Below are 20,262 nucleotides of genomic sequence, written 5' to 3'. Positions count from 1 at the left end.
CCGGCAAAAAAAAAAAAAAAAAAAATCACACCAAGTTTGAAGTGCCATTCAGGATAACTGGCTTCTGAAAAACACGTGTTTTGCCACAATTTCTAATTGGCCAGGTGTGGATGAGGCCTAAAGGCTTCAGCAGTTGAGGGGAGGTAAAAGCATTGCAAAGTCTTGCCATCCGCTAAATTGCTGCGTGAAGTAAACCTAATATAGAAGAAAAGAAATTAGATGAGATGAGATTTGTTGTGCGTCCCCCTCACTATAGAAGAAAGAAGCACACAGCACTGATAACCACCCTCTATGAGGGAAGAGACTCCATCGCAATAGTCAGGACAGGGCGACCTGTGTTCCGGCTATATGTGGGAGTTCCCGCCATCCCCGTCCTCCCTCCTATGACATGGCTGCCATGGCTCTCCTCAGCTCTCTGCTCCCCGTCCTCAGGAATTATTATATCGCACTGAAAGTCATCCTCCAACAGCTGCTGTGTCGATCCTTCACCCTGCCAGGTCAGACACGTTCTTTTTCTTGTTTATCGCGTCTCTAATAGGAACGGCCTCTTAGCAGGTGTCGCCTATCGCGCATGTCGTGACGACATTGTCGCCTGCGTGGCGTTTCCATTGTCCTATCGCGATGTCTAGGTGATCGGGGTGTTGCGGTGTGAGGGGAGATCCGGGGATCAGGTTTGTACGATAATCGAGGATGAGGCAATAGGACGGGATCCCGCTCTCCCCGGTAAATGTTCTGCTGAACGCTAGCGGAGACGAGCTTCCCTCACAGTGCGCGCTCACGGTTCTCCGTGCACGACGAGACTTCCCCTCCACAGCTGTGCGTCTATATAGGCGAGGAGTGCCTTTACTGACCTGTGACAGGGCAGGCCTCTCGGCCATGGCTGATCTGTGGCAGGACAAGTCTCTCGGCCATGGCTGACCTGTGACAGGACAGACCTCTGAGCCATGGCTGATCTGTGACAGGACAGACCTCTGAGCCATGGCTGATCTGTGACAGGAAAGACCTCTGGGCCATGACTGACCTGTGACAGGAAAGACCTTTGATCCACATGTGAAAGGACAGACCTCTGAGCCATGACTGACCTGTGACAGGTCAGGCCTCTTGGCCATGGCTGACCTGTGACAGGACAGACCTCTGAGCCATGACTGACCTGTGACAGGACAGGCCTCTCAGTCATGACTGACCTGTGACAGGACAGGCCTCTTAGTCATGGCTGAGCTTCAGAGCAACGACCAGGAGACGTGGAGGACATGAGTCCCCACATATCCTCTTCTTCCAGGTCACTGTCACCAAAACATGGCCCCCTGTAGCGCTAGGTTCCCATCTCTGCATGTCACAAGTGTGTTCAGAATCACACGCTTTAGTCACACGGGGAGAAACGCACTGCACTTTTACTAACGTGCAAGGGGGATATTAACCACTTAAAGCAGAGTTCCACACAAGAATGGAACTTTAAGTGTTGGTGAACCCCTAACATGCCACATTTGGCATGTCACTTTTTTCGGGGGGGGGGGGGGGGGGCGTTTACCCTGTTTTTAGAGGTACCCAGCACCCACTTCCTCCCCTGGCGCTGAAAGGAAAATGACCACTCCCCCCTCCCTCCCTGCAATCTTCTGCGACACGTCCCAGATCCCAGAAGACTGCCCGGCCATTCACAGCGCGTGGCTCGCTCATGCGCAGTGTGTGCCCGGCTGTTAAGCCACAGGCAGGTGCCCACAGTTGGAATGCCGGCGCTGCGGAGAGGATCAGGGCTACTTTTTGTAGCTGCTGACTTTTAAATGGGTGGGACTCCGCTTTAGGGACTGGGCCTGTTGTTTACACTTCGAGGGTTAAAAGTTAAAATCTTTTTTTTGCTAGAAAATACTTATAACCCCAAACATTGTATGTGTATGTGTATATATATATATATATATATATATATATATATATATATATATATATATATATATATATATATATTTTTTTTTTTTTAGACACCCTTTGTCGCACCGTATTTGCACAGTGGTCTTAAGGCCCATACACACCATCAGACTTTTTGACAACAAACATGCAAATTAGCTGTTTTGGAGCAACATCCGACCGTGTGTACGCTCCATCGGACAAACTTTTTTGGTTTTCAGCAGACTTTTGTTGGCTGTGCAAATGGACAAACTTTCTGGCAACAAAAGTCCGATGGAGCAAAGTCTGATCGTGTGTACAGAAAACCATAGGACTTTTGTACAAAGTACAAACAGGCATGCTCAGAACCAATGCAAAAAGATCAGACAACAATACAGAAGTTGACCAAAGGTGGCGGTAAAGAGCAGAAAAACCACATGATTTGGTGAAAGTTGGCTGAAAAAGTCCTGCCGTGTGTATGCAATACAAGTTCAGGGCCGACGCCCTTTGTACAAAAATCCAAGGGAAAGTTTGTACAACGTCCTATCATGTGTATGAGGCTTAACAAACGCAATTTTTGGGGAAAAAAATAGACTTTTTTGAATTTAAAAATAACACACCTGTAAAGTTAGCCCAATTTTTTTCTATATTGTGAAAGATCACGTTACGCCAACTAAATTTATACCCAACATGTCATGCTTCAAAATTGCGCCCGCTCGTAGAATAGTGACACACTTTGGTTACCAGTTTAGAGGAGGTATAGTGCTAGAATTATTGCTCTCACTGTAACGATCATGGCGATACCTCACATTTGTGGTTTGAACACCGTTTACATATGCGGGTGCGACTTACGCTTGCTTCTGTGCATGAGCACGGCAGGACAGGGCGCTTTAATTATTATTTTATTTTTCTTATTTATTTTACTTTTATTTTTTATTTTTACGCTGTCCCTTTAAAAAAAATAAAAAAATTGGATGACTTTTATTTCTAGTACAAGGAATGTAAACATCCCTTGTAATAGAATAAAAGCATGACAGGACCTCTTTAACCAGCCCCGGACCATTTTGCAGCTGAAGGACCAGGCCCCTTTTTGCGATTCGGCACTGTGTCGCTTTAACTGACAATTGCGCGGTCGTGTGACGTGGCTCCCAAATAAAATTGGTGTCCTATTTTTCCCACAAATAGAGCTTTCTTTTGGTGGTATTTGATGACCTCTGGGTTTTTTATTTTTTTGTGCTATAAACAAAAATAGAGCGACAATTTTGAAAAAAATTCAATATTTTTTACCTTTTGCTATAATAAATATCCCCAAAAAATACATAAAAAAAACATTTTTTTTCCCTCAGTTTAGGCCGATATGTATTCTTGTACATATTTTTGGTAAAAAAATTGCAATAAGCGTTTATTGATTTGCGCTTTACTGTACTCTACTGTAAAAATGGCAGTGAAGGGGTTAAGTGTGACCTAATGTGTGTTTCTTACTGTAGGGGGCGTAGCTTGGCGTGTGACATCACTGATCGTCGTTCCCTATGACAGGGAACAGACGATCAGTGACGGGCTCACTAGGAAGCACGGGGAGAGGTTTGTTTACACTTACCTCTCCCTGTTCTTCAGCTCTGTGACCCGGGTGCAGTCATGGAGCTCAGGAGCGGGTCGTAAGTGTGTCGGCGACCTACGGCTGGGCTCTTAAAGGGCAACGTACCTGTACGTGCTTGTGCCCAGCTATGCCAATCTGCCAACGTATATTGGCGTGAGGAGGTCCTTAAGTGGTCAAATTTTCCCCTTTAAGACTATTAGACGTCACTTCCGTCATCCAATGGTATGGAGTTGAGTCCCTCACTCAAGCTACTGACCGCTCCTGTAAGTGGCGGAGATGACTGGGACGCGGTGGGGGGGCGGGCACCGCTCCCGCCGAGGATAAAAGTGATCTCGTGGTGAATCCGCCACAGAGACCACATTTATTTGAAAGCAGATAAAAATACCGGGGTTATGGCAGCTATCTGAATTCCGTAGCTGCTGACTTTTAACGTGTTTCCGCTGGCCGTATGTATATATGCACCCCAAATGTAAACAATTCTGTGGTGAGATCGTGTGCGGTGCTCTCTTGGCTTTTAGAACTCAAAGGGTCGGGAGACAGTCAGCGGGAAGTGGTTAATAAAATGACACCTGTCCAAGGATCCAGCTCTGCCCTCACCCAAGCTGGTTCCTCATCGGTCTTTGGGTCCCCAGCACCGGCATGTTTAGCATGGGAAACCAGCTGTGACTCTTTGCCACTTCACAGCCAGATTCCCACTGCGCTGTGTGAATGGTTATGCAGCCTTAGAGGACCTGTGATGTGTCTCAAGAGGTTGCAGACGAGGGGGGGGGGGGGGTTTGGTCGTTGGAACTTCCAGTGGAATCACCTGTGAGATCCGGCCGCTAGTTTTTTTTTCCTGCACCCAATGCCAACTCAAACTGCTCTTAGGTGACATGCGGGGATTAGTGATTTTCTTTTACTTTCACTTTCTATGAGTGTAAACAGGACAAATAGGGAGGGGATGTCTCCCTAACGGGGGACACAGACAGCAATAAAAACCTAACAGGGGGTCTAATCTTTCTCCACTCCATATAAAATGACATGAAAGATTTGCCTTTATAGTATAAAAAGAAAGTGCCAGGAAAAGGAGAATACAGTCACATGATCTGGGCCCTAAGGGAATAAATTAGTCACATACAAACTCTTATATATTAAAGGGCTGCTTTGTTGAGCTTAGATTGTTCTCATACATATATATAGGGCTAGACGGAGGGGTTTTTTGTTCACATCGGTTTATTTTTTCCCGGTTTGAAATACAGCCATATACCATGACATAAAACATGACTCACACAGGCACATTGGGGACAGTGATACTGGATTGTGTAGAGATATTTGTGGTGACAAGTTGTCCTCCATGCACATAGTGATGTACTTTAATTACAGTGACTTCCTGAGATTTCACCTGTAATTTGGACCACTGCTGGCAGACACAGTACTGGTGTTCTCACTGTGACCCGAGCTGTGCTGTGCTGACAGAGATAACGTAATTACTTTATGATAGTTTCTATCATTCACTTCTGTACAGTGTAAAAAACATCAGAATAACATGTGTAACCCAGTTGTTGCAGTTTCTATTAAAGCGGAGGTCCACCCTAAAGTGGAGCTTCCGCTCATTGGAACCCCCCCCCCCCCTCCGGCGCCACAATTGGCACCTTTCAGGGGGGAGGGGGGTGCAGGTACCTGTACAGTACAGGTATCTGCACCCACTTCCGGCGTAGATTCTGCAGAAGCTACGCCCCTTTCCGCAGAATCTACGCCCCTTTCCGAAGGTCCCCCGCTGCCTGCTGGGAAACACACGGATCCCAGAGACAGCGGGGACCATCCTTATTGCGCAGCGCGACTCACGCATGCGCAGTAGGGAACCGGGAAATGAAGCCGCAAGGCTCCACTTCCTGATTCCCACACCCAAGATGGCGGCGGCAGCACCCGAGAGACGATCAAGAGATCGGCTTCGGGTGCCGACATCGCAGGCGCGCTGGGCGGGTAAGTGTCATTATTTAAAAATAAAATACTACAAATACTGCAGCTGCTGGCTTTAAAAAAAAAAAACGGCGGACTCCCGCTTTAAATCAAACCTATACTGCACAAGTATGTTGGCTGCCATTGTTGTACCCTTCTTCTAGTTGCTGGGTGCCATACTGATTGCAAGGTGGCATGCTTTCTGAGTCCTCTGCCTAAGGCGAGCCATAAGTGATGCAATTTTCTTTCCTTCCACTAAGGGTGGAAGGGAAGAAAATTGCTTGATTTCAACATCAGCACAGTCAGGGCTGATGGGGCAATCCCTGCAGCACTTTTGTATTCTGCCTGCAGGGAGCCTTCCTGGCCGGCAAAACACAACGATCACTGCTAGTGGCTAGAGCCACCAGCAGTGATCACATGCAAAAAATCTGTCAGGATGTGTGACAGACCCAACGGGGACAGGGGTTTTCAAGGGAACTGCAGGGTAGCATTGTGATAGACCCAACCGGGACAGGGGCTTTTGGAGGGGACTGCAGGGTAGCCTCTTGACTACTGACTATGGGCCCTGGCATTTGAGGGAGCTACAAGCATTCAGGAAGCTGTCCTGTTATATAATGCAAGATGACATGTTATTACCATGCTTAACAGTCAAGGAACCCATGATGGTCTCTACAAACTCCGTGAGAATATTAGACCCCTTTCACACCAGGGCGTTTTGCAGGCGCTATAGCGTTAGAAATAGCTCCTGCAAAACACCCTAAAGAAGCTGCACCATTGTGTGTAGTGTGAAAGCCCCGAGGGCTTTCACACTACAACGGTGCGCTGGCAGGACGTCCGAAAAAAGTCCTGCCAGCAGCTTCTTTGGAGCGGTGTGTTTACCGCTCCTCCACCGCTGCTGCCCATTGAAATCAATGGGGCAGCGCTGTGATGCCGCCGGCAAAACGCCGCTATTGCGGCGTATTGCCGGCGGTTTTAACCCTTTCGCGGCCGCTAGCGGGGGTAAAAGCGCCCCGCTATCGGCCAAAATGCGCCGCAAACCCGCCGCAAATCCGGCGGTAAAACGCCGCTAAAAATAGCGGCGTTTTACCGCCGACGCAAGGTGCGGTGTGGTGTGAAAGGGGTCTTAAAGTGAAAAGAAAGCTGGTTTATGAGATCTGTTGCTAGACTGTCTGGGGTGGGCACTCCCTAACTAATCAAGGCTTGTCTAGGGGCCTAGCTATTAATTAGTTAGCTGTTGATTGGATTGCTGTTTGATTAGATCACTGTTAGCTGCTAGCTGTTCATTGGATGTACTGGTAGATGTACTGAGGATATTAATGTTTAAAGTTTGCATTGTTTAGGATAATGTGATCAAGCTTTTATCTGATTGTGTGCTATAAATTTTGTGTGATCTTACAATAAAGACTTCCAGTTTGCACCTAAACTAGTGTCGTCTAGTTCTTGGGTGCAATTCTCATACCTGGTTCCTGGTTCTAAAGTGGAGAAAGCTGTATTTTGGCAGAGGTGGGGTGTCGGGTGGTCAATTACAGGCTAGTTGTACTGAAGTTGATTAATGGATCAACTACAGTACAGCCAGCCTGCCAATTGATGGATTGAATCTCAGATGGTTGCTACTGAACTGGCCAAGACTCGATCCATCTATGGCTGACTTGGTCTCGGTTCACACTTATGTGGTGCGGAATTCACAGTGATTCCAGTGCCACAAAAAAAGGTGCATTTACAAAATGAATGGCTCAAATTACACAGCAAAGAATCACATTGAGTTGGCAGGAATGCTGTTCGATTTCTGTCTGAAACACATGTGATTTCCCACACTGCAATAGTGTGAACTAGCACTTAGAGGGAAATTCACACCTGCAAATACACCTGATGCCAATTACATGCAAGAACCAGACTGCCTTCATCCAGGGCAGATTACATTCATGTGATCGCTGCACTAATAACGTAATGATTAGCTGTGGGAGATGGCAGCCTCCAACTGGAGGGAATGCACCCTAAGGCTATCCATACACTATACAATTTTCTCATTCAACTTCCTTTAGATTTGCCTTCAACTATGTAGTGCAAGGGCCTGCCTGACTGCATACAAATTGAAAGAGTTTAGGTTTGAACTCATATTATATGGTTTTGGTAAATCTAAAGGAAAGTTGAACAAGACAATTGTATAGTGTATGGCCAGCCTTATACTACTATGTAGGTTGGGAGACACAGCTAGCATATTCAGAAGGAAACCCAGCAATGACAACCTCTTAATTTCATTTAGTAGGAATGCTCACCCTTTGGTGTATAACCCCCTATACCCGAGAGTGCCCGTGGGTAGTTATTATGACTTGTGGCAGGCACAGCTATGCCCGTATGAAATTTAGTAAAAGCACTAAATTAGTAATGGCAACCTCCATATTTCGCTCAGTACAGGTTTTCTCCAAAGAGCTTTACTGGTGTTTCTCCATAAATGTGGTTGATTTCAGGTTTACTTACCTAGTGTCTGTCGACCTACTATCCTGTTTTAGTCTTTAAAGGTGATAGGTGGATTTTAGGATTGGTGGTGTGAATCACGCAGAAGCCAGCACAATTTGTTTTAGGAGCCAGCTCCATTGACAACAACTAGACATAAACTCAAAAAATGAGGCTTTAATTTTTAAGAAGCATTGGCTATCTGGCTCCTGTAATTTGTCTAGCCCCAATGGGCTGTATATAGACTGTGAAAAGTGTAAAGTACTCTGAAATAAAAAGAGGGTCTGATTATTCTGCTCTGCTTTGTTCATCGTTTTTTGCTTATGTTATTTGGAATAACTGCAGCACTTTTTGTGTATAAGTTGAATCACCCGTGATAGGGAAACCCCAGAACTGAATGGGTTTCAATAACATGTTGACGGCTGAAGCCACCGTATGACAGAGGGCCGCAATGAGACCACGGTGATCAGGGCGGAGCAGCCCTGGTTATAGTGGTCTATTTAGAGAGGGCATACAGGAAATGCCTAGTTCAGGTTTTTTTTGTTTACAGTTTAGAGGGGGGGGGGGGGGTCAGATTACACAGCACAAGCACTGTGCTATGTAATCTGCTTTAACCTCCCTGGCGGTAATCCCGGCTCGGGTTGGGATTTTACTAACAGGAGCGATAACCCCGAGCCAGACTCGGGATCGCATCGCTGGATGCAGGGAGGACACAGGGAGAGTTACTTACCTTGTCCCCTGGATCCAGCGATGTCCTCTGCACTGTGTGATCGAGCTGTCCTCCGCTCGATTTACAGTGCCGAATGCCGCTGAGCTCCGTTCCCTGTGACGTTATGGCGCACGGGAGCGTAGAACGGAAGCAAATTCAAAAAAGTAAAAAGACACAATACGCATACAGAACTGTAATCTTACAGATTACAGTACTGTTTTAAAAAATACACACCCCCTTTGTCCCTAGTGGTCTGTGCAGTGCCCTGCATGCACTTTTATATTATAAATACTGTTTTTTCTGCCTGAAATTTGGAGATTGTCCATAGCAACCAAAAAGTGTCCCTTTTTCAGTGTTTTAGGATTTGATTACATTATTGAATCATTTTTATTATTATTATATTATAAACTTTATCATACCCGGGATGTCTACTAGACTCTGGTTTGAACAGATTTAAGAGAGTTATTCCTAAGAATTACAGGACTACAATATAAAACACCAAATTTCCATGCAAAATAATTGTACCGCTTTCAGCACCTAAAACCAGACTGAATCATACCGCCAGGGAGGTTAAAGATACTCTTTACAAATGAAGGCGTAAATAGCCTTTGAACACAATCAAGACAATTGTTATAAAATGTGACTTCAAACAATATACAACCAATATACAATTCTGTGAAAAATTATTTGCCCCCTTTCTGATTATTTTTTTTTGCATATTTGTCACACTTAAAGTGGTGTTCCGCCCCCAAAAAATAAATAAAAGCCAGGAGCTACACATACTGCTGCTACTGGCTTTTAACAATAGGACACTTACCTGCCCTGGAGTCTAGCGTTTTCGGCACCGCAACTGATGTTTTCATCAGCTGTTGGGTGCTGTTGCTGCCGCAATTGCGGGTAAGGGTACCCGGCAGTGTAGCCTTATGGCACATATGCAAGGCCCTGCTCCTCTCCTACTGGCCCGGTGATAGGGGGAGGAGCCGCCGGACTTTGCAGTGGAGGTCCGCCGGACTTTCCGAACGAGCGGACCTGCCCACACACACCTACACACGACCGGACTTTTGAAATGAACGGACTTGCCCACACATGGAGTAAAGTCCATTCATTTTGAACGTGGCTCCAGGTAGACGGGACTAGCTCAGGAAGTGAATGTCGCCGCCTCCATCAGTGAGATTGACACCTCGCGAGCCCCGTCACCTGATATGGATTTAAAGGGGAATCCCTAGGCCAAAAAAACAGTGTGGGGGTCTCTCCAAAGTCCATAGCAGACCCTTATCTGAGCACGCAGCCCGGCTGGTCAGGAAAGGGGGTGGGGACAAGCAAGTGCCCCCCTCCTGAGCCATACCAGGCCACGTGCCCTCAACATGGGGGGGTGCTGTGGCCCCCCCACCCCAAAGCACCTTGTCCCCATGTTGATGAGGACAAGGGCCTCTTCCCGACAACCCTGGCCGTTGGTTGTCAGGATCTGCGGGCGGGGAGGCTTATCAGAATCTGGGAGCCCCCTTTAATAAGGGTCCCCCAGATTCCGGCCCCCCACCCTATGTGAATGAGTATGGAGTACGATGTACCCCTACCCATTCACCTGGGGGGAAAAAGTGTTAATAAAAAAACAACACAGGTTTTTAAAATACTTTATTAGACAGCTCCGGGGGTCTTCTTCTGTCTTCAGGGGTCTTCTCGCTGGACTCCTCCGCTCCTTCGTCGCCGCCGTCTGGGGGTCTTCTTCCGACTTCGGGGATCTTCTTCCTGCTCTTCGGTTCTTCTTGCCGGGCCTCCGCTTTCTTCCAGCTCTTTTACTAGCATTGGCCCGGCCTTCTGTCGCTGTCACCGCTGCCTTCTGCTTCTTCTTCTTCCTTCTTCTCTTCTTCTGATGTTGACACAACGCTCTCTCCAGCCATAATGGCAGGGACGCGTTGTGCGGCGACTTATATAGGAATAAGGGACGAGGTCACCGGTGATGTCACATGTTGACCCCACCCCTTATGACATCACAGTCCCAGAGGATGTGAGGACTGTGACATAAGGGCGGGGTCACCATGTGACATCACCCGGTGACCCCTGCCCCTTATCCCTATATAAGTCACCTCACAATGCGTCCCTGCCATTACGGACAGAGAGAGCGTTGTGTCAACATCAGAAGAAGGAAGAAAAAGAAGCAGGAACAAGTAGAGGCAGAAGGTGACAGCGACAGAAGACTGGGCCAATGCTAGTAAAAAACTGTAAGAAGAAAACTGAGGCCCGTCAAGAAGAACTGAAGAGCTGGACAAGACCCCTGAAGTCGGAAGAAGACCCCCGGACGGCGGCAGCGACAAAGGAGAAACCCGGGCTCCTCCGCTAGTAAAAGAGCTAGCAAAATAGCAGAAGATATCGGAGGAGTCCGGCGAGAATGCCCCCCCTTCCCCAAAGCACCCCCCCCATGTAGAGGGCACGCAGCCTGGTACGGCTCAGGAGAGGGGGGGCGCTCGCTCGTCCCCACCCCCTTTCCTGACTGGCCAGGCTGCGTGCTCTGATAAGGGTCTGCTATGGACTTTGGCGGGATACTCATGCCGTTTTTTCCAAACCAGGCGACAGGGCTTGCGAGGTGTCAATCTCGCTGATGGAGGTGGCGACATTCACTTCCTGCGCTAGTCCCGTCTACCTGGAGCCACGTTCAAAATGAAAGGACTTTACTCCGTGTGTGTCCGTTCATTTCAAAAGTCCAGCGGCTTGTAGTGCGGCGGACAATTTAGAGTCAAGACTTCTTTCTATGTCCGCTGGACTTTTGGGAACAAAAAGTCTGCTGGAGCCCACACACGGGCGGATTGTCTGCCGGACCAAGTCCGCCGGATAATCTGATTGTGTGTATGCGGCAAAAGACAGAATTATAAAAACTGGCTGATGAGCAGTGTCAGATCTTATAAAGAGGCTCAAAGCAATGGCCTGTTAGGCCAGTGTAACTCCTTCCATAACACATTCACCCAAATCCAGTATATTGGGGCATAATCTAGATCTTCTGGAGTTGCTACATTATGATCAAACTTCATCTAACCATTACATTTAATATTGTATTTTGTAACATACTTTAACATAGTCTCCTTTTTAAAATGTCACTAATCTTGTGGCCATACTTAAGCTTCCTCATTTATCTATATCTTCCTGCCTTTTAGCAGATCCATATTAATGACTGAAGGCATAACTGAAGAGGAGGAACACTAGGGAGACTATGGAAGCTAAAAGCAATGAAGTCTTACAGCCAGATCTAAAGCTGGTTGCCCACCCTAGGGCAAAGAGTAAAGTATGGAAGTACTTTGGATTTGATACAAATGCTGAAGGGTGCATCATGCAGTGGAAGAAGATCTACTGTCGTATATGTATGGCTCAGATTGCCTATTCTGGAAATACTTCCAACCTTTCTTACCATCTTGAGAAAAACCATCCAGATGAGTTCTGTGAGTTTGTAAAAAGTAACACCGAACAAATGCGAGAAGCATTTGCTACTGCTTTTTCTAAGTTAAAACCTGAATCATCCCAACAAGTTGTTCAGGAGTCATTAATAATAAAGAACCCTCATAATTTTGATGGAAAGAAGCAAATTGAAGTGTCATCTGCTGTAATAAACATGATTTGTGAAGGTATGTTTCCAGCTTCCATATTGGATGAGCCTACTTTCAAATCCCTACTGAAATCTCTGGATCCAAGGTTTGAGATACCGAGTAGAAAATATATCTGCAACAGGGTTTTGCCTGAAAAATATCACACAGTTAGGGATGTTATGTTGAAAGAGTTGGTTGACATTTTGTGGTGTGGTATATCTACTGATATGTGGAGAAATGAATATCAGAATAGGTCATACGTGACCCTTTTCATTCACTTCCTGACTCCTGATCTTTCTAGTTGTTTGTCCCTGAGCTCCCGATGTTTGAAGACATTTGAAGTACCTGAGGAAAACAAGGCAGAATCAATCACACGAGTTCTGTATGAAACTTTTATTGAATGGGGAATAAGTAACAAAGTTTTTGGTGCTACCACAGATTACAAAAAATACATTATTAAAGCATGTTCCCTCCTGGATATACCTATAGAAATGCCTTGCTTAGGCCAAACGTTTGACATGGGAATACAGCAAGCTTTTCAGCTACCAAAACTGGCAGGCCTTCTTTCAAGGTGTAGGAAGTTGGTAGAATATTTTCAGCAGTCTTCTGTTGCACGGTACATGCTTTGTGAGAAACAAAAACAGCAAAACATGCTTGCTTGCATGCTTATAAGCGATAAAGTTTCATGGTGGGGTAGCACACTTGCAATGCTGCAGTGCCTTAAGGAACAGCAGTTCATGATAGCTGGAGTTTTGGTGGAGGACAGTAATAATCATCATCTCATGCTTGAGGCAAGTGAATGGAATACCATTGAAAGTCTGGTAGACTTGCTGCAACCTTTTAAACAAGTCACAGAAATGCTGTCAGTGTCAAAATATCCCACTATAAGTATGGTAAAGCCTCTTTTACATATGCTCCTTAACACATCATTAAACATCAAGGAGACTGACATAAAAGAAATAAGCATGGCCAAGGAAGTCATTGCCAAAGCTTTGTCGGCTACTTATCAACAGACACCTGAAATAGATATGTTTTTAAACGTTGCAACGTTTTTGGATCCGAGGTACAAAAGACTTCCATTCCTGTCTGCATTTGAACGTTCTCAAGTCGAAAATCGTGTTATCGAAGAAGCAAAAAGTTTGCTGGACAGAAATAAAGAGCACCTAAGAACTGAGGAAAAAGTGTATACAATTCCAGAAGAACCACCAGTAAAAAAAATGTTGATGTCCTCTGCCACTCTTCCATCCAGTAATATAAACAACATGCTGGCTGAAATCTTCTGCCAGTCTGGTGCTTCTGAAGACCAGGAAGAGTGCCATGCTCAAGTGGTTGAGGAACTGAGCAATTTTAAATCCCAAAAAGTTCTTGGATTAAATGAAGATCCACTGAAATGGTGGTCTGATCGTTTGCAGTTATTTCCTTTGTTACCAAAGGTTCTCCAAAAATATTGGTCTATTGCTGGCACCAGAGTATTCCCTGGGCGTCTTTTTAGTTCGTCATCAAATGTTGTAATTGCCAAGAGGAACAGATTAGCTCCTGCTCATGTGGATGAACAGGTGTTTTTGTATGAGAACACAAGAAATTTTTCAGAAGCGGAGCCTGAGGATGATTATGAAGGAGACTGGGGATTCCAACAAGAACATTTTTTTAATTTGAATGAATCAGTTGGTGTAGGCAGTAGTATATTTTCAGTTAGGGACAGTGGGTTTGTTTAAATGCCTGCAACTGGAGGAATTTGCCTTATGAATCTTACCAGCTACCAAAATATGTGGGCCTACTATTATGTCAAATCTATAAAGACTTCTATGTATCAGTTGCAGTAGTGATGAGTCCATTTTAAATGTGTATATTGTTTAAGAATTGTAACCAGAGCTTTGTTCTAATGTCATATTTAATATTTATTCTGTGTAGGCTATATTTAAAGTAATAACAGAATTAGAATAATTTATTACAGTAGATGTAAATTGTTTTATTAGATGTCTGTACCTAATCCAGCAAAACACATTAAATAGTATGTGGTCTGTTTTAGATACCTTATTTTTAAGTATAAAGTTTTTTTCTTTTTTTTAAAAAATGCCTTGGTTATCAGTGTTGAATGGAAAAGTTGTGCTGTGGAAACCAGAGTTCCTCCGTTCTTTCATACTTCAAAGAGAGAATTGGATTGGGCGCTGAGGGTCAGAAGTACAGTCATTTATCTTTATCACACTTTGAGAAATGATGCCTAAGTGATTGAATATAAGGATAGACATGTCCTACTAGAAAAAAACAGATATGATGCGTTACCTGACATGGATAAAATAGGGACAGATTATATTGTTCAGTATAGCCATTACCCTTGTGATATATTTTAACAAATCAAGAAAATAGGAATTCATTCAGGAGGCTTCCAAGCAATAAGAGTATGTATTGAGGAGCTGAAACATCAATTTAGAAATGTTCTCATACCTGTATATCCGTGTATGTCTGTCTTCTTTTACTTTTTTTTTTAAGTTTTGGATAGAGTGGAGAGGAATTAGAACGCTTGTAAGTTTTTATTACTGCCTGTGCCCCCGTTAGGAACATTCACCCTTTCCATTCGTCCTGTTTACTATTATTGAAAGTGAAAGTAAAAGAGAAAATCCCAAATGTTACAGAAAAGTAATAGAGGGGAATCTTCCAATTGAGACACTAGTTCTATTGACCCGGGGATCCCCAAGGAATTCCTTTAATTTCCAGGTATTTATTCCTGTTAGGTTGCTCGGCTTCTGTAAGTAACCCCTGGTAGCCTAGGCTAGGATTGAAGAGCGGAGGTCCCTTTCACCGGTGGACAAAACATTACACATACACACGATTGTACGTGAATAATGAATGTGCCTATTGAAGCACACACAACAATTTTATTTAGTTTGAACAGAAGGACAGCCCTGTGGTTTAACCAATCAGGGACTGCCACATAAAATATGCAAGATAGTATATTTTACTACGTCATCATGGTTTTTTGTACAAACAATTTCTGCCTAGAAACAAAAAGCTAAATATATATATTCACAGTTTAGAATGTTTCTTAGATGTAATCCAAGATAGGCCTGTGGTCTAACGCCATAAAGTTACTTCTGCTCTTAAAAGGAAGTAGCTTAACCACATCCAACTGTTCTGAACAGATAACTAACCTTGTGATAAAATACATTGTACAAGTAAAAAACACATATGACCTTAAGCAATAGATTTCTATGTCATGCTAACAGTAATTTTCCAATACCCAAAATGGATGTCTTCTAACAAGATGGTTCCCTCATTTACCTTATAATCCTCCCTTTGATCATTCTGTGATTTACATAATGATCATTCCTTTTCTAATTTAAAAGCACAGGCTTCATACTCCGAACCCTTATGCTCTTGGTTTTTATACCATACCGTTGGATCCTTAACAATGGAAGTGAGTTTCAGATCCTTCGGAGCGACCGTGTTTCCCTTTTTACATAAACATTTGATTATCTTATAACAGGCATATAAAAATAGAATGAAGAGAATCACAGTGACAATTGTCATGGCAGCATTTCGGAGCCAAGATATTAATCCCCCAAAACTAAAACTGCTCGAGAAGGGATCCCAGTTTTTTCCTATGTTCCTTGCCTCTTTCTGTAGTTTATTTACCTCTTCCCTGTGTTGAGCAATAACGTCATAGTAGTCTGGGACTTCGATGCTGGTATTATGAATCCAGGTACAGCACTCATAATCCTCAGTAGTCTCACAGAGGCCAGTAAGGGCTGCACTCATACTTTCTATAGCCAACTCATGTAGTTCTAGTTGCTTCCTAATTGCCCTAGTTTCTAGATTTAGTTTGGTTATGTCATCAGAATTTTCCTCCAGAATCTCATCAATTATGCCAGTGTAATTATTTAATCTTTTCATTAGGTCAATTCCCCACCCTGTCCAGGAAGGGAACCATGCCCAGGCCATATCTTTTTCTAAAAACAATTCTCGTTTATTACGGTGTCTAAGGGGATATCTAGGATGCATGCTGGCTTCAAGGAGGTGACTTCCCTTGTTATCCCCTAATACCCCCATGATAGGAACCAGGGCTGCAAGGTAACACCACCCCTGGGGTTTGGTTGGGATCCAGGGGTGACAGAGTTTGCCGCAGCATATATATATGGTATTTCCTAGAGCTAGGGGTCGTTTATGGAACACGTTCCTAAGAGTATCAGAAAGGCCAGAGAGCACCAGAATTGACATTAATTGGTGTATTGTAGTCTTGGTACTGGAGCTAAGAAAGTCTAAAAAGGTGGCATTTAGGGTGGGATCTGAAGTATGGAAGAAAGAAGGACTGTTAAATGATGTCATTGAAATGTTAAGTTTTGCTTGTTTGCAAACCTCGGCTCCATCTGTGGTGTTTCCCAGTCGGAAACACCAGTCTGGGAAGTGGCTTCTACCTATAATTTGGAAAGTGAGGGTTTTATTTGGACGGGTCCTAGTAACATTCGTTAGGACGATAGGGGGTGTTCCATTAAGGAGGGGGGTAAAATTCAAGGGGACTGCCATGAGAGGGATTCTAGCTGTACTGGGATGTAGCTTGCTGCAAATCCAGCATTTCTCAAAACCAGATTTTTGAGCATAGCTATATTTGAATTTTAGTAGTAACATCTTGTTAGTCAGTCCCTTAGGTGACTCATTAACGGGTACAATACTTCTACTATGTCTTTGGCCGGGGGTATTATTCATCTTAGGTGGTCCACATATCCCTTTTAATAAACCTAAATCTTCTGGATGATATATACAGTTGGCTATCAACCATGTGGGCAGGAATACAAATAGTACCAGACTACCCCAAAGGCATACAGCCTTCCCTGACACTGATGGAGAAAGCATCTTTGTTTTTTTAAAGTTCTGATTATTTGTTATCTAAGAGTTCTGTTCTTCTTCTTCGTTTCTCATCCCGGCAGTTGTTGGCTCTGTTTTGTCCTTTTGAGGGGGTGTGGGATCTTCCAGGGAAATTTGTTCTATGCCTCTCTGAACTTCTTGTAGATCTTGTTCTTGGGAGTTGCTGCTCTGTCACTGCCAGGGGCTCTGGAGTCGAGGGAAGCTGGGGACACTTTTTAAGACGGCTGGCGTGGATCCAGGTGTTTCCTAGGTCTGTTAACACTGCGGTCCTGGATACCTTTTCCACCTTCCATGGTCCTGAGAAAGCCGGTCCGATACTCTTTCTTTGTGCTAATTGTTTGATCAGCACTTTATCCCCAGGGATGAAGGGATGCGTTGGTTCTGTGGGAAGAGGGAAAAAAGGTGACAGAAACTTGTTCGTTTATTTCGTGGAGCATACTTACCAGGTTTTTCACGTACATTTCCTGTTGGGAATAAATGTCAATATCAGTGTCTTGGTCTAATGGGGGTAATTCTATGTTTGCGGGGATTCCCATGAAGACCTCAAAGGGTGATAGTTTTGTTCTTGCATGTGGATCTTCCCCTCTTTTGACCAAAGACCTTCAGGGTCTTTGGTCAATCCTTCCTTTGTCCAAAAATGGACATCATCTTCTGTGGCCATTGATTGCATCTGTGCTATGACAGTTTTAAAGTTAGGTGCTGCGAAGTGTTCCTTGAAAAACATTGTTGTGGGGGCAGGTGGGTTAGGGGAAAAGGCAGCAGCTCTTTTAGCTTCTCTGTCAGCAAGAGCATTCCCTTTTGAAACACGACTGCTGTCAGAGGAGTGTGTCTTTACTTTAATTATGGCTACCTTTTTTGGAAGAAGAATGGCTTGGAGGAGAGCACTAATCTGTGTGGAGTTGCCAATTATTTTGTTGTCTGCTGTTTTAAAACCTCTATTGGCCCATATCACACCAAAATCATGCACCACTCCAAAAGCATATCTACTGTCTGTGTAGACGTTCACCTCTTTACCGGTGAATAGAATGCAGGCCCTAGTGAGGGCTTCTAACTCTGCTACCTGGGCTGAAGAAGGAGGTAATGATTTTGCCTCCAGTACGATGTCTGGTAGTTGAACAACTGCATAACCGGTTAAAAAGGTGGAGTCAGAGGGACGTGAGCAGCTACCGTCAACGAAAACATCCTCTGCACCTGAGATAGGGGTGTCAGTGAGATCCGGTCTGGGACTGGTAATAGCAGCAACCTTTTCCGAACAGTCATGTATAATGTCTGGGTCATGTGGTAAACGCAACATGGAATGCAAAAGGCGCACAGCGGGGTTGCTGGCAGGCACATATTTGAGTGTGAGGTTATCAGTGTTCATCAGTGTTATCTCATAACCACTAAGTCTTTGCGAGGTCATATGTTGGGTATTCATGTTCTGAATAAGATGCGTGACTGAATGAATGGTATAGAGAGTCAATGGGTGACCTAGCACTAATTTGTTTGCATCTTGTACAGCCATTGCACAGGCAGCAAGATTTTGGAGACAGGATGGCATTCCCTGTACTTGGATGGGGAGTTTTTTTTAGATAGGTAGGAGACAGGGCGGTAGCCTGTTCCATGCTGTTGTGTCAAAACTGCGGCAAAAGAGGTCCCCGAGACTACACAGTATAGTTGAAAAGCTTTACCATAGTCTACCAACCCTAGGGCGGGAGCATTTGACAGACTGTTTAATAGAGCTTGAAAAGCTTGTAGTCTGTCTTCAGTCCAATCTATTAATTTAGGGGCTGTCGAGCCAGTAGCCTCTCTTAGGATACTATCATAATGAGAACAGTCAGGGATCCATTGGCGGCAATATACAATTGCACCCAAAAATGAGAGTAGGGCGGCCTTGTCTTTTGGGGGACTGAGAGCTCGAAGGGCTGCGGCACGTTTGGGGGACACTATCCTTGTCCCTTCCTTTAGAATGCACCCTAGGTATTCTACCTGTGGCTGGCACCATTGTATTTTCTTCCTTGAGGCTAGATGCCCGGCGTGAGCTAGGTGTTGTAACAGTGATGTTGAATCGACCGCACAATCTTCAGCAGTTCGACTGCACAGGAGCAGGTCGTCCACATACTGTATTAGTACCGACCCACGCTCAGATGTCCAAGACTTGACAGTCTCGTTGAGTACCATAGAGAAGGCGGCTGGACTGTCTACATACCCTTGCCAGGTTAGTTGGCCCCCGGCCCAGGAGAAAGCAAACATAGGTTGGGCTTCCTCTGCAATGGGAATGCTAAAGAAAGCATTCGCTAAATCAATTACTGTGTAGCATAGAGAGTCTGCCGGTATGCATGAGAAAATAAAAGTGATGTCTGAGACTAGGGGTGGGAGGGGAATCACTTGTTTGTTTACTGCTCTGAGGTCTTGGACGAGTCTCCACTCGCCACTGGCCTTCTTTACAGGGTAAATGGGTGTGTTCCAGGGGCTAATGATTGGTCTCAGGATACCTTTTGATATGTAATCATTAATTTGAGGGGAGATGCCTTGGACTTTCTCTGGGGGTAGGGGATACTGTTTTTGATATTGTATCCCTGCATCTGATCGCATTTGGGGTGCATATGGTGTGCAATTAATAAAGCCCACACTACCTTTGTTTTCTGCCCAAATCGTGTGATGGTCAAGGGAGGAAGGTATCATCAGAAAGAAACTCCTGTGTGCATGTCTTTTTGGGAACCCTCTGTGTGCATGTCGCTTAGGACCATGTAAGTCACATAATGGTGAACTAGCGGTAAGGGAACCTTCTCTATTAAACTTAATGGTAATACACAGTTGTGCCAAGAGGTCCCGTCCCATAAGGGGCACAGGGCATGAGGACAAGACGGCAAAAGTTTGGGTACATAATTTCTGTCCTTCTGGAGTGGCTACAGTCAGTGGTGGAGTGATGGGATGGGTGACAGGTGTCCCATTAATACCAACAGAGTTTCCCTCGGTGCATTATTTGTGGCTGTGTAGGATATTGGGGTAGTGGTTGACGAGGGTTCTGGTATGGCAGATAACGGGGATACTGTGGGCGGGTCTGGGGGTTAAATCCCCTGCCTCTTGCTCTAATCTGTCCAGTCCTATAAGAGCACTGGGATTTCCAATGTCCTTGCTGTCCACAATTGCCTATATTTTCCAAGGCATTTGTTCCATGCACAGAAACAATCCTTCATGTATTGTGGGTCAGCCCCTTTGCAGGGAGGATAAGAATGCTTATGTACCTGACAAATTTTACTGACTTCTTGCCA

The 20,262-nt window shown here is 44.8% G+C and overlaps 2 protein-coding genes across 8 annotated transcripts in view; both read left to right on the top strand.

Annotated features, from left to right (window-relative positions):
• DHRSX (dehydrogenase/reductase X-linked) overlaps window positions 1-20,262 on the top strand; it is a 772,860-nt gene that overhangs the window by 258,575 nt on the left and 494,023 nt on the right. For 3 of the 5 annotated variants that reach the window (XM_077480801.1, XM_077480804.1, XM_077480800.1), the window contains exon 1: window positions 359-497. The exons of 1 other annotated variant lie outside the window; for it this stretch is intronic. In XM_077480801.1, the coding sequence (XP_077336927.1) occupies window positions 389-497 (109 nt within the window). In that variant the 5' untranslated portion in view covers window positions 359-388. Of the gene's footprint in view, window positions 1-358; window positions 498-587; window positions 672-20,262 lie in introns of those variants that run through there. One more of the 5 variants, XM_077480802.1, reaches the window with a different exon arrangement.
• Window positions 367-14,185, top strand: ZBED1 (zinc finger BED-type containing 1). 3 transcript variants are annotated; one of them, XM_077480798.1, is made up of 2 exons: window positions 367-497; window positions 11,726-14,185. In XM_077480798.1, the coding sequence occupies exon 2, from the start codon at window positions 11,779-11,781 to the stop codon at window positions 13,861-13,863; it is 2,085 nt and encodes a 694-aa protein (XP_077336924.1). In that variant the 5' UTR covers window positions 367-497; window positions 11,726-11,778; the 3' UTR covers window positions 13,864-14,185. The 3 variants fall into 3 exon arrangements, with proteins under 3 accessions (XP_077336924.1, XP_077336925.1, XP_077336922.1); XM_077480799.1 differs by having other exon boundaries at window positions 371-497; window positions 11,723-14,185; XM_077480796.1 differs by lacking the exon at window positions 367-497 and adding an exon at window positions 581-671 and having other exon boundaries at window positions 11,723-14,185.

This window comes from Lithobates pipiens, unplaced genomic scaffold (assembly GCF_037356315.1).
Source record: "Lithobates pipiens isolate NorthernLeopardFrog02 unplaced genomic scaffold, aLitPip1_a1.2 Scaffold_16, whole genome shotgun sequence".
NCBI classification, from domain to species: domain Eukaryota; kingdom Metazoa; phylum Chordata; class Amphibia; order Anura; family Ranidae; genus Lithobates; species Lithobates pipiens.
Note: the sequence above shows the minus strand (reverse complement) of the source record. Positions and strands in the feature narration are given on the sequence as shown.